The sequence below is a fragment of the Staurois parvus genome, unplaced genomic scaffold, assembly GCF_062004578.1.
Source record: "Staurois parvus isolate SC_StPar_1 unplaced genomic scaffold, SC_StPar_1.0 ptg000111l, whole genome shotgun sequence".
Lineage (NCBI taxonomy): Eukaryota > Metazoa > Chordata > Amphibia > Anura > Ranidae > Staurois > Staurois parvus.
In genome coordinates this window covers 1,123,288-1,136,550 of record NW_028317907.1, presented here as the reverse complement: position 1 = coordinate 1,136,550, position 13,263 = coordinate 1,123,288, and the positions used below count along the sequence as shown (strand labels likewise).

Below are 13,263 nucleotides of genomic sequence, written 5' to 3'. Positions count from 1 at the left end.
ACAACTTAGTATCTGTCCCCCTGCTCCCTAAAATCTACCCCCCATTTTCATGTGCACTCCTGAACGCCCGATCGGTGTGCAACAAGCTTACCGCCATCCACGACCTCTTTGTTTCCCGCTCCCTCAACCTCCTAGCGATCACGGAAACCTGGATCCAGCCCACTGACTCTACCTCCCCTGCTGCACTCTCCTACGGAGGTCTCACCTGGACCCACTCACCCAGGCCTAACGGTCGTAAAGGTGGTGGGGTTGGTCTGCTCCTGTCACCGCAGAGCACCTTCCGAGTCCTCCCAAACCCCCCCTCCCTATCCTTCTCCTCCTTCGAGGCCCACTGCGTCCGACTATTCTCCCCAACCCCCCTGAAGATTGCTGTGATATACCGGCCTCCTGGATCCATACCCAGCTTCCTGGATGACTTCTCCTCCTGGCTACCCTTCTTCCTCTCCTCTGAGCTACCCACCATCATCCTTGGGGATTTCAACATCCCTGTCAACCTCGACAACCCAGACACAGCCCGTCTCCTCCACCTAACCTCCTCCTTTGCACTTGCACAGTGCATACAATCCACCACCCACTCCGACGGAAATATCCTGGACCTTGTCTTCTCCAACCGCTGCGCTCCCCACAACCTCACTAACACCCCCTTCCCTCTCTCCTGACCACAACCTGATCACCTTCTCTATTTCCTCGTCCTCCAACGCCTACCCCTCCAAATGTCACACTACTACCAGCCGTAACCTCCGCAACCTTAACCCTGCCCCCCTCCACTCTGTAGCTGATCAACTCCACGACCGCATCCTCCCCCTGTCCTGCCCTGACTTGGCTTTGACCGCCTACAACAATGCGCTCTCAACAGCCCTTGACTCACTAGCGCCTTTAACCACACGCAACATCAGACCCCGACCGCTCCAGCCCTGGCAGACTGATCACACCAAAACCCTCAAACGACAAAGTCGTGCCCTGGAGCGACTATGGCGCAAAACCAAATCCCAACAAGCCTTCACCCGCTACAAATCTGCCTTCCACATCTACACCTCCTCCCTCCATGCTGCCAAACAGGCCTACTTCTTGACCCTCATCAAGGCCCTCTCCTCCAATCCTCGCCGACTCTTCTCTGCCTTCAACTCTCTACTCTCTCCACCCCCACCTCCACCCAGCACCTCACTCACTGCCCTTGAGATTGCCAATCACTTCAAAAACAAGATTGACACAATTCGCAAGGACATTGCCGCAACTCACACACCCTCTCAAACCGTCCCCTCTCACACAGCTACCCCCTTATCCCCCCTCCCCCTCGACATAACCCGCAGGGACTTCGTCGCTGCTCAAACTCTCTCCAACCCCTTTCACCCTCACTCAGCTACCCCCTCATCACCCCTCTCCCACGGCCCCACCACTGCTCTGACCTCCTCTTCCACCCCACCCTACATTCCTCATACTGAAGCTCCCCCCACACTCCGCACCTTTGACCTTACTACCATCGAGGAAGTCTCCAAGATCCTCTCTGATGCCCACCTCACCACCTGCCCCCTCGACCCTATCCCCTCACAACTCCTACGACCTTCCTCCTCCTCCATCCTACGCTCCCTCACCCACATCTTCAATCGCTCCCTCTCCTCAGGCACTTTCCCCTCCCCTCTGAAACATGCACACATCACCCCCATACTTAAAAAGCCGGCTTCCGTCCCCTACACTCCACCGAAACTGCCTTACTCAAACTCTCCAACGACCTGCTAACCGCCAAAGCTAATGGCCACTATTCAGTGCTCCTACTCCTTGACCTCTCTGCGGCCTTCGACACAGTCGACCACCCCCTCCTCCTCAAAAAACTACACTCCCTCGGCCTCAGAGATTCTGCTCTCTCCTGGCTCTCATCCTACCTGTCAACGCTCCTTCAGCGTTACCTATAATGCTACCACCTCCCCCTCACTCCCCCTCTCTGTTGGGGTCCCTCAAGGCTCTGTCCTTGGGCCCCTTCTCTTCTCCATCTATACCTCCTCCCTTGGCCAACTCATACACTCTCACGGCTTCAACTACCACCTCTATGCCGACGACACACAAATCTATCTCTCAACCCCCCACCTCACCCCCTTGGTCTCAGCCCGAATCACACACCTACTGAGCAACATATCAGACTGGATGTCGCTCCACTTCATTAAATTGAACCTCTCCAAAACCGAGTTTCTTGTCTTCCCCCCAGCCCAGATACCACCCCCCATTGATTTCTCCGTCACATCCAACAACGCTACCATCAAACCCGCCCTGCAGGCCAGAGTACTGGGTGTCATTCTGGACTCCAACCTATCCTTCCAGCCCCAAGTCCAATCTTTAACAAACTCGTGCAGACTCCACCTCCGCAACATCGCCAAAATCCGCACGTTCCTAACCCCAGAAACCACTAAACAGCTCATCCACTCCCTCATCATATCACGACTCGACTACTGCAACTCCCTCCTCACTGGCCTGCCTCGCCGCTGGCTATCCCCGCTTCAGTCCATCCTGAATACGGCTGCCAGACTCATTCACCTTTCCAACCGCTCTGTCTCCGCCACCCCCCTCTGCCAATCCCTCCACTGGCTTCCGATTGCGCAACGGATCAAATTCAAAATCCTAACGCTGACGTACAAAGCTGTCCACCATACTGCCCCGAACTACATCACTGACCTAATATCCAAGTACCACCCAACACGCACACTCCGCTCCTCACAAGACCTCCTTCTCTCTAGTTCCCTGGTCTCCTCCTCCCATGCCCGCCTCCAGGACTTCCCCAGGGTGTCACCCATCCTCTGGAACTCCCTGCCCCAACCCAACAGATTATCACCTACTCTCCTCTCCTTTAGGCGCACCCTGAAAACCCATCTCTTCAGGGAAGCCTACCCAACCCCCTGCTAACTTGCCGACCTCCTCCACTCTTCCTACCACTCCATCCTCCACAGCTATCTCCTCCTGTACCACCATCCCCTCCCTCCTAAATTGTAAGCTCGAAAGAGCAGGGCCCTCGAACCCCTCGTGTATCACATTGTATTGGTATTGTTCTGTCACATGTTCTGTCCCCCTTTGTAATGTACAGCGCTGAGCAAACTATTGGCGCTTTATAAATACTGTAAATAATAATAATAATAATAATAATAATAATAGGTTTAAAACCCAACTCCTGGCAAATAAAAACCAGTGAGGTGGGGGTGGGGAGGGTGTAAGGCAGTGATCGTCAACCTATGAGCTAAAGGGGTGCTCAAATGAGGCCCCTGACATCACCAGAGGGCCGCATATAATGTTTAAAGTATATAATACTTGAGGGCTCTAAACTGCCTAAATAATAGAGGAAATGAAGGTCAGAGAGTGTGGACAGGATACATTGTTGGCAGGGAAAATGCTGCAGAAGACAATACGAAACTGGGAACATGTTACATGAGGCTAGTAAGAGATCAATGCTGTTACCGTAATCAATGTTCCCAGTACAGACTGATGAGACCCGAGGGCTGCACAACATATACCAAAAGTCTGCAGGCTGTTCATTTTTTGTGAAAAGGTGAACTTACACTTTATATTGTGTTTTGCTTGCCTGAAGTTCAGCTTTAAAAAGGAGGAAATAATTTTTTTTTCCTTTTTTTAACCTATGGGGCTCATTAGTTTCTATTGCCTGTAAACATGCAAACAGAAAAGAAATACTCCGGATCATATGCTGTGTGATCTCTAGGTATATTTTGAAATTAATTTATAGAAAAATGTGTGAGAGGTGAAATAGAACAGAAACAGGCCGTCTCAGCTCTTTGGAATTCTCACAGGTTTGCTCTGGCGTCTCTTCTTGTCCTGGCATCTATGGGGGACAGACATCCAGGGGGTTTCAGAGACGCTGGGGACCTAAGATGACATTACAGCCACCAACAACCAGTGCTGCAGGTCTGGCATATACATTGTCTTTTGTATAAGCAACACGACAAAACTGCCCGCATGAATCAGCTGGCTATTTTTTTGATGTTAGAAACCAGGAGCTTTAAAAAGTAACTCCTTTTGTTAAAAAAAAAAAAAAAAAAAACACATTCCCCTTTGGGTGATGTACGTACATTGCAGGGATTTTAACAAACTTTGTTGCAGATTCCGGTTGTTATTCAAGGCTCCATGCACACTGGGCATTTTAACGCTGGCAGCATTAGCTGTGTAAAGTCGCATTAAAAATGCAAGTTTTTTTAGCGTTATTGCATTAGGGTTTAGCAGTGTTTACTTTTCTTTTTTTAACACGCCCCTGCCAAAAACGCTGATTAAAGACCATGTGTGCATGGACACATAGGATAACATGCGGGGGAGTTTACTGGCTGTAGAAAAAAAAAAAAACCGCCAAAAACAGCCGTTGTAAAAACATCCAGCGTTACTTTAATAAGGCATATCTGTAGGTACTGTAAATATCTCCTAAAAGTTCACCGATTAGGAGATATTTATTTTAAAAGCACCAGTGATGGCACCGGCGCATGCGTACTGCACTCTCAATGGATGGCGTGCCATCCGTTGAGAGAGCCGTGCCATGGCTGAGACTATGTCACTGCAGCTCGGCCAGTCAAATGGCTGCAGCCCATGAACCCAAAAGGAAGACCGGGTGAAAATGGAAGCCCCGGGGAGCCATTATAGTGCTCCACAGGAGGGCTTCATTTTCAGGTAAGTCTTTCATAATGTGCTAGTATGCGATACATACAAGCACATTCTGCTCTTAACTTGCAGGGAAAATACTTTTTTTTAAATGTATTTTTTGTTGTTTACTACCGCTTTAAGCAATAGGTGTTTGTCTGTGACCATCTGCAGAGTGGATGTGAATGGGAGTGATTGCAGAATCATTCAGCTGCTAAACTTGGAGGATTCTAACTAGTAGAGTGGCAGGGTCTGCATCCCTTTACCCTTGGTTCACATAGCCGCGTTCCTGCGGGCCGCATTTTGCGCGGACACGAGCGCCTATCCATTTGAATGGACTCCCGTGGAAGAAGGTCTGTGCACTTTTTCTGAATACGCAGCCCGCACGGGAACCTTGGTTTCCAGTGCGGTTGCGATTTCCAATGCGGGCGGCATGCCATTAGAATTAATGGCACCTGCCCGTGGGTCCGCATTCTTCTGTGTGGGTCGATTTTTGTGCAGATCCGCAGCGGAACCACCCGTACATACGTGAACCTAGCCTTAGACCTGATATTTTTGTTGGGAGGGGATGATCAAAATCTGACTTGTAACTTGGTGCAGGCTTTTGGAAAAATCAGGGAGCCTATCACACAAAGCAGATATGACATTTCTGGAGGGTGTACTGTACAACTCTGTACAGAATGCCTCCAGGCTGCCATGTTGCATTGCCTTTTACAGAAAATGACAGCGCTGCAGATTTAAAAGGAAAGGTCATTTTTAATAACTCTCAATATGACGTGTGTCACAATTGTGTACGCAATACTATATTTTTGCCATTTTTCCCCCAGTGGTGTTAGTGGAGTTACCCTTTAATTCTCCAGCATCTAAGAAAAGTTGGAATATCCTTTTATTGGATCAGGTTGTTAAAGGATCTTGTTTAAAGCCCTGTACACATGATGAGAATATTGGACAAATGATCGTCCATTTGAAGTTGTGCATGCAAGTCTCCTATTAAAAGTGAAGAAGTTATGAAAGTTATGAAAATTCTTGTACTACAGATCAAAAATTCAGAAGTGATGTAATGTATTTATATTGTATTTTTCGGACGAAAACAGTATTGATTAAATGTAAATCGTATGATCTGGTATCGTACGGAAAAAAAATTTCCGTGCTTGTCCCTTCAAATGATTTCAGACGACAGCTGTGTACTAACGATCAGATTATTGTTCGATGGCTTTGTACGGGACTTAACAGAGTCCTGTATAACAAAAAAAAAACCCATGCAGACAGATTGGCTGTCAGGAAGTTCCCCCAGTTTTGCAGAAAACAACTTCTGGACAGAGATGATAAAAGCAGGCAATTGTTATATCTTTACAGCTATTTTGGGCCTCTCTGTTTTCAGCATCCTGCCACCCAAATAAAGTCTCCCTGATGGACTATTCACCTTTTAATGAGCTCCACCGCCCACTCATACAGCTGGTCGAAGTTATCAGAGGCGTGTGTCACGGCGTAAGGCTTGTATCCTGCCACAGGAAAGAAACAGATTAATAAAGAATACAGCACAATACACGGGCCCTTCCGGATCCCTCCAGACATATATCTTCTCTAACACAGTCCTGAAAGTCTCCTGGAGACCTCTCATCATCACCTTTCATTCTAAAACCGTGATGGACACAAACACAGGAACTGAGGACAGTCCATCATAAGAAAGAAAAATAGAAGTCCAGGCTCTGACACAATGCAAACATTGAATATTGCAGAATTAGTTGATTACTAGTTTGAGGTTTGATGAAGGGAGTTTGTCTCCCGAAACACGTTAGCTTACCTTACTAAGGGTCTATCGTCACTGTGGACTGTTATTATGGTTTGTTGTTATCCCCCTTTGGTTTGTGAGTATGCATTTTTATGCTTTATAATAAATTCTTGGTTTGCTACGTTAATGCCCGAAGAGAGTGCACCCGGTTTTGCTTTTGTTCACCAGTATCAAGATTTCCCGATCTTTAACAGCTGCACCTCTACGAATGACAGTTTCTGTTATCTTAGTCTGCATGAAGATTTGAGCGCTGGTTTTGTTTGTTCATGGGGATTCCATATTAATCCTCCGTAACCGTTTTTCAAGGGCGGATCAGTGGCCCTGTATTTACCCAGTGCAATTAAACAAAAAAACCAAAAAAAAACACCGTAATGTATATATAGCTGATGGGCAGCTGATCCACCCGGTAGTTGCTATGTTCCCAGTCGAACTAAGGGCCTGGGTACCATGTAATCACTATAAAACCAGTCATCACAGTGATCACATGGTACGGTTTATCTATTGATCCCTCCCCCTTACAACAGATCAAATGATCTGTATATTAACCCATCAAATGACCTGTATAATAAACCTATTAATGTTCACCTACTGAACATTAACATCCTTATCTCCATCCTGCCAATGTATGTGACACAGTACATTAACTCCTTCACTTCCTCTTTGTATGATCTGTACATTAAAGTAACTAGCGCTCCGTATTTAACTTACTCAGTACCATCATGTTATGTTTCTTCATTTCCAAACAAATAAAAAAAAAAAAAAAAAAAAAAAACCTGCAGCCAAAAATGAGATCACTGTTTGGGAGTCTTTTTAGGGGTTTCTGCACTGGGTCTTTTTTTCCCAAAATATGTATAGTAAGATATATAAAAGGTGGTGGTTATTAAATACAGCCAAAAGAAAGTTCTGTCTTAATAAAATTGGCGGCAGAGTGACTAAGTGGTTAGCACGTCTGCCTGGCAGTACTAGGGTTGCCGGTTCAAATCCCAACCACGGTACCACCTGCCTGGAGTTTGTCTGGTCTCCCTGAGCTTGAATGGGTTTCCTCCGGGTACTCCAGTTTCCTCCTACACTCCAAAGATATGCTGGTAGGTGAATTGGCTCCTGTCTAAATTGTCCCTAGTATGTATGAATGTGAGTTAGGGACCTTAGATTGTACGCCCCTTGAGGGTTAGGGACCTTAGATTGTACGCCCCTTGAGGGTTAGGGACCTTAGATTGTGTGCCCCTTGAGGGTTAGGGACCTTAGATTGTACGCCCCTTGAGAGTTAGGGACCTTAGATTGTACGCCCCTTGAGGGTTAGGGACCTTAGATTGTGTGCCCCTTGAGGGTTAGGGACCTTAGATTGTACGCCCCTTGAGGGTTAGGGACCTTAGATTGTACGCCCCTTGAGGGTTAGGGACCTTAGATTGTACGCCCCTTGAGGGTTAGGGACCTTAGATTGTACGCCCCTTGAGGGTTAGGGACCTTAGATTGTATGCCCCTTGAGGGTTAGGGACCTTAGATTGTACGCCCCTTGAGGGTTAGGGACCTTAGATTGTACGCCCCTTGAGGGTTAGGGACCTTAGATTGTACGCCCCTTGAGGGTTAGGGACTGATGTGACTGTAAAATATATATGTAAAGTGCTGCGCAAATTGATGGTGCTATATAAGTACCTGAAATAAATAAAGCAACATTGTACCCAGATGTGTTTCCTTTTTTTATTTTTTTTTTTAGTACTTGTCACACAATCCCAGCACTGAAAACTATTATAAGCTGGTACTCAAGTGGTTACACATGCTGCAAATTATATTTTTGAGACCGGTGTGGAAACACAGGTTGCCTGCATTGGGACCACTACACATGAAGAATAGAAAAACACTTTGAGCCCTGATTCACATATATGCTGTACATCGCATGTGATTCGCACAGGAACCGCACCGAAATCCTGTGTGAATCCCATGCGACTTGTGTGCAGTGCGATCGGAGCCGTACATTTTGTATGGCTCTAATTGCACCGCACCAAAAACATGCAGGACCCTTTTTTGATCCCCACTAGAATCAGATCCCATGGGTATTCACACCTGTACGATCCAATTGTGCACATCACACCGCGTTTTGCAGACCACTTTCGGGGTGTTAACATACACACCTGCAGCGGCTCGCATGAACGGGGTGCGATTCTGACACAGTGAAGAATTTGCACACAAAACACTGCGAATTCCGCACTACATCAGTGTGAACCCGGGCTAATTCAGCATGCTCGTGTAAACCACAGTGGGTTAAGGGATCTTTATGCTGCATTAGAGATTGGAAAGAGGCTGGAAGCACCAGTGAGATTTTATATAATCCTTGAAAAACTTTGAAAAAACAGACAGCTAAATATAAAAATGAAAAGCACATTTACTGTCATTTGAGCAGTTTATCTGCCAAAGGAGTGGTATTATTTCTTTCCATCCTTATGCCAGCCATAGATGAATCGAATCTCGGCAGGTGCAGAAGGGACTGGCCGAGATTCGATCCATCTGTGGGCAGGCTAGTTGTACAACCAGCCTGTCTGATTTTTTGCATGCAATCACTGCCGATGGCCATAGCTGCCAGCAAGGATCATTGTGTTCTGCCGGCAGGGAAGGCTCCCCAAAGGCAGAACATAATAGCGCAGCGGGGGGGATTTCTTCATCAACACTGACTGTGTTGATGGCGAAATAGAGCAATTCCTTCCAAAGAAAAATTGCATAATCTATGGGCAGCCCTTGACTTGTACAGCCCTGCCACACAACATAATGCTGCTTGGCAGAAAGGAAACCCAATTTTTGCCTCCTGCCAGCAAGTAACACTTTTTTTTTTAACCTATAGGGCTTGTTTGTCTCTATTGACCATAAAAAAGGAAATGGACAATGTTTTGTGTGATCTTTTATTATTTTGAAATAATTTTTAGAGATGTGCGAGAGGTGAAATAGAACAGAAACAGGCTGTCTCAGCTCTTTGGAATTCTCACAGGTTTGCTCTGGCGTCTCTTCTTGTCCTGGCATCTATGGGGGACAGACATCCAGGGGGTTTCAGAGACGCTGGGGACCCACGATAACATTACAGCCACCAACAACCAGTGCCATAGGTGTGGGACATACAGTGTCCTTTGTGTAAGTGACATATTATACAAAATATCATCTAGGGCTTCTCAGAGTAAACGGCACAGTGATCAGTGGGAGGCCCAGAGACATTTACAAGGGATATGAGGCACTATTCCTCCCACCGACACCAATGGTGGGGCACGATTCCTCCCACCGACACCAGTGATGGGGCACGATTCCTCCCACCGACGCCAATGGTGGGGCACGATTCCTCCCACCGACGCCAGTGATGGGGCACGATTCCTCCCACCGACGCCAGTGATGGGGCACGATTCCTCCCACCGACGCCAGTGATGGGGCACGATTCCTCCCACCGACGCCAGTGATGGGGCACGATTCCTCCCACCGACGCCAGTGATGGGGCACGATTCCTCCCACCGACGCCAGTGATGGGGCACGATTCCTCCCACCGACGCCAGTGATGGGGCACGATTCCTCCCACCGACGCCAGTGATGGGGCACGATTCCTCCCACCGACGCCAGTGATGGGGCACGATTCCTCCCACCGACGCCAGTGATGGGGCACGATTCCTCCCACCGACGCCAGTGATGGGGCACGATTCCTCCCACCGACGCCAGTGATGGGGCACGATTCCTCCCACCGACGCCAGTGATGGGGCACGATTCCTCCCACCGACGCCAGTGATGGGGCACGATTCCTCCCACCGACGCCAGTGATGGGGCACGATTCCTCCCACCGACACCAATGGTGGGGCACAATTCCTCCCACCGACACCAATGGTGGGGCACAATTCCTCCCACCGACACCAATGGTGGGGCACAATTCCTCCCACCGACACCAATGGTGGGGCACAATTCCTCCCACCGACACCAATGGTGGGGCACAATTCCTCCCACCGACACCAATGGTGGGGCACAATTCCTCCCACCGACACCAATGGTGGGGCACAATTCCTCCCACCGACACCAATGGTGGGGCACAATTCCTCCCACCGACACCAATGGTGGGGCACAATTCCTCCCACCGACACCAATGGTGGGGCACAATTCCTCCCACCGACACCAATGGTGGGGCACAATTCCTCCCACCGACACCAATGGTGGGGCACAATTCCTCCCACCGACACCAATGGTGGGGCACAATTCCTCCCACCGACACCAATGGTGGGGCACAATTCCTCCCACCGACACCAATGGTGGGGCACAATTCCTCCCATCGACACCAATGGTGGGGCACAATTCCTCCCACCGACACCAATGGTGGGGCACAATTCCTCCCACCGACACCAATGGTGGGGCACAATTCCTCCCACCGACACCAATGGTGGGGCACAATTCCTCCCACCGACACCAATGGTGGGGCACAATTCCTCCCACCGACACCAATGGTGGGGCACAATTCCTCCCACCGACACCAATGGTGGGGCACAATTCCTCCCACCGACACCAATGGTGGGGCACAATTCCTCCCACCGACACCAATGGTGGGGCACAATTCCTCCCACCGACACCAATGGTGGGGCACAATTCCTCCCACCGACACCAATGGTGGGGCACAATTCCTCCCACCGACACCAATGGTGGGGCACAATTCCTCCCACCGACACCAATGGTGGGGCACAATTCCTCCCACCGACACCAATGGTGGGGCACAATTCCTCCCACCGACACCAATGGTGGGGCACAATTCCTCCCACCGACACCAATGGTGGGGCACAATTCCTCCCACCGACACCAATGGTGGGGCACAATTCCTCCCACCGACACCAATGGTGGGGCACAATTCCTCCCACCGACACCAATGGTGGGGCACAATTCCTCCCACCGACACCAATGGTGGGGCACAATTCCTCCCACCGACACCAATGGTGGGGCACAATTCCTCCCACCGACACCAATGGTGGGGCACAATTCCTCCCACCGACACCAATGGTGGGGCACAATTCCTCCCACCGACACCAATGGTGGGGCACAATTCCTCCCACCGACACCAATGGTGGGGCACTATTCCTCCCACCGACACCAATGGTGGGGCACTATTCCTCCCACCGACACCAATGGTGGGGCACTATTCCTCCCACCGACACCAATGGTGGGGCACTATTCCTCCCACCGACACCAATGGTGGGGCACTATTCCTCCCACTGACACCAATGGTGGGGCACTATTCCTCCCACTGACACCAATGATGGGACACTATTCCTCCCGCTGACACCAATGATGGGGCACTATTCCTCCCGCTGACACCAATGATGGGACACTATTCCTCCCGCTGACACCAATGATGGGGCATGATTCCTTCCACTGACATGGCACAATGATAGGGCATTATTCCTCCTACTATCAATGATGGGGCACTATTCCTCCTCCTACTGACCACAGGTGTTACGTCATTTTTTTATTCCCAATAACCACCAGGCTTGAGACATTGTCTACTGAAGCTGGGGCAGTTTCTATTTCTCCTGGTCACAGTCTGGCCCTCCTAAAGTCTATAGGACTGTAAACTGGCTGTACACCTGCCTGAAGTTTCCATGTTCTCCCTGTGCCTGCATGGGTTTCCTCCCACACTCCAAAAGACATGCTGGTAGGTGAATTGGCTCCTGTCTAAATTGTCCCTAGTATGTGTATGTATGAGTTTAAGTTAGGGACCTTAGATTGTACACTCCTTGAGGGTTAGGGACCTTAGACTGTACGCCCCTTGAGGGTTAGGGACCTTAGACTGTACACCCCTTGAGGGTTAGGGACCTTAGATTGTACACTCCTTGAGGGTTAGGGACCTTAGATTGTACACCCCTTGAGGGTTAGGGACCTTAGATTGTACACTCCTTGAGGGTTAGGGACCTTAGATTGTACACCCCTTGAGGGTTAGGGACCTTAGACTGTACACCCCTTGAGGGTTAGGGACTGATGTGAATGTACAATATATATGTAAAGTGCTGCGTAAATTGAAGGTGCTATACAAGTACCTGAAATAAATAATAATTAAACACATCTGGAATATAATAGGTGCCACTTTTAGCAACAAATGAGATACCTAGGCTGTGCTTAATTCAGCCATATTTATATACGTGTCCATAATATTCAAAAAATGGAGGTGACAGTTGCAGGTAATTCCTTTAAAAGATACCAAACAACTCCCAGCCAGAAGATAAATGTCACCACCTAGAGGTCAATTAGTGGTACTGCTACATTTGCAAAAAAATAAAAGGTCTGACACATACCCAACCATTCCACCATGTCTTTGATGGCTGTGAAGTATTTCTCCTCCTCCTTTTCTGGGTTGGTGTCATCATAGCGCAAAAAGCAGATCCCTCCATTGGCCTGTGTGTACACAGTGGTGACATGATGAGTGACAGTACAGCATTATCCAATCAACTCACTTATATGGTCTCCCAAACCTTGGGTGGTCATATTCCAAACAATGTGACCCTTAGCGTATCTGCGTCCCGTAGCCCTGCAGTCCATACATGTGTAATGGGGCCATATAAAACGTAACTACTATGGGAAACAGCAGTTAGGATCTGCAGTTGTGTGTTCAAGTGAAATTCTGCACAATTTTACGGTTCTATAATACAAACCTGCCTATATTAAAAATACATCTTATACACCCACTTGAACCTCTACACTCAGTCCATCATCTGTGAATCTGGGTCAGTGGTGCAGATCCATTACTTTTCCATGCAATACACTAAGTCAGAGAACTTGTATTTAGTTCAATGGCTAAAATTCCACACGACACCTAGTGGCTGGAAGTGGTATATAAGCTGCTCACTCTGACAGCT

General features: G+C 48.6%; 1 protein-coding gene and 2 non-coding genes across 3 annotated transcripts in view; all 3 read right to left on the bottom strand.

Moving 5' to 3' along the window:
* Positions 1-3,723: 3,723 nt before the first annotated feature.
* On the bottom strand, positions 3,724-3,856 carry LOC149467458 (small nucleolar RNA SNORA14). Its single transcript, XR_016311929.1, has one exon. It is a non-coding gene; the product is annotated as a small nucleolar RNA SNORA14 (small nucleolar RNA).
* Positions 3,857-6,011: 2,155 nt separating this feature from the next.
* Positions 6,012-13,263, bottom strand: part of LOC149467455 (glutamine--tRNA ligase-like) — a 124,124-nt gene continuing 116,872 nt past the window's right edge. Inside the window, exons 11-12 of the mRNA XM_089671652.1 lie at positions 12,703-12,802; positions 6,012-6,122 (exon numbers count right to left, since the gene is read on the bottom strand). Coding sequence (XP_089527778.1) covers positions 6,040-6,122; positions 12,703-12,802 — 183 coding nt within the window. The 3' untranslated portion in view covers positions 6,012-6,039. The remainder of the gene's footprint in view (positions 6,123-12,702; positions 12,803-13,263) is intronic.
* Positions 9,328-9,460, bottom strand: LOC149467457 (small nucleolar RNA SNORA14). The gene has a single exon (XR_016311928.1). It is a non-coding gene; the product is annotated as a small nucleolar RNA SNORA14 (small nucleolar RNA).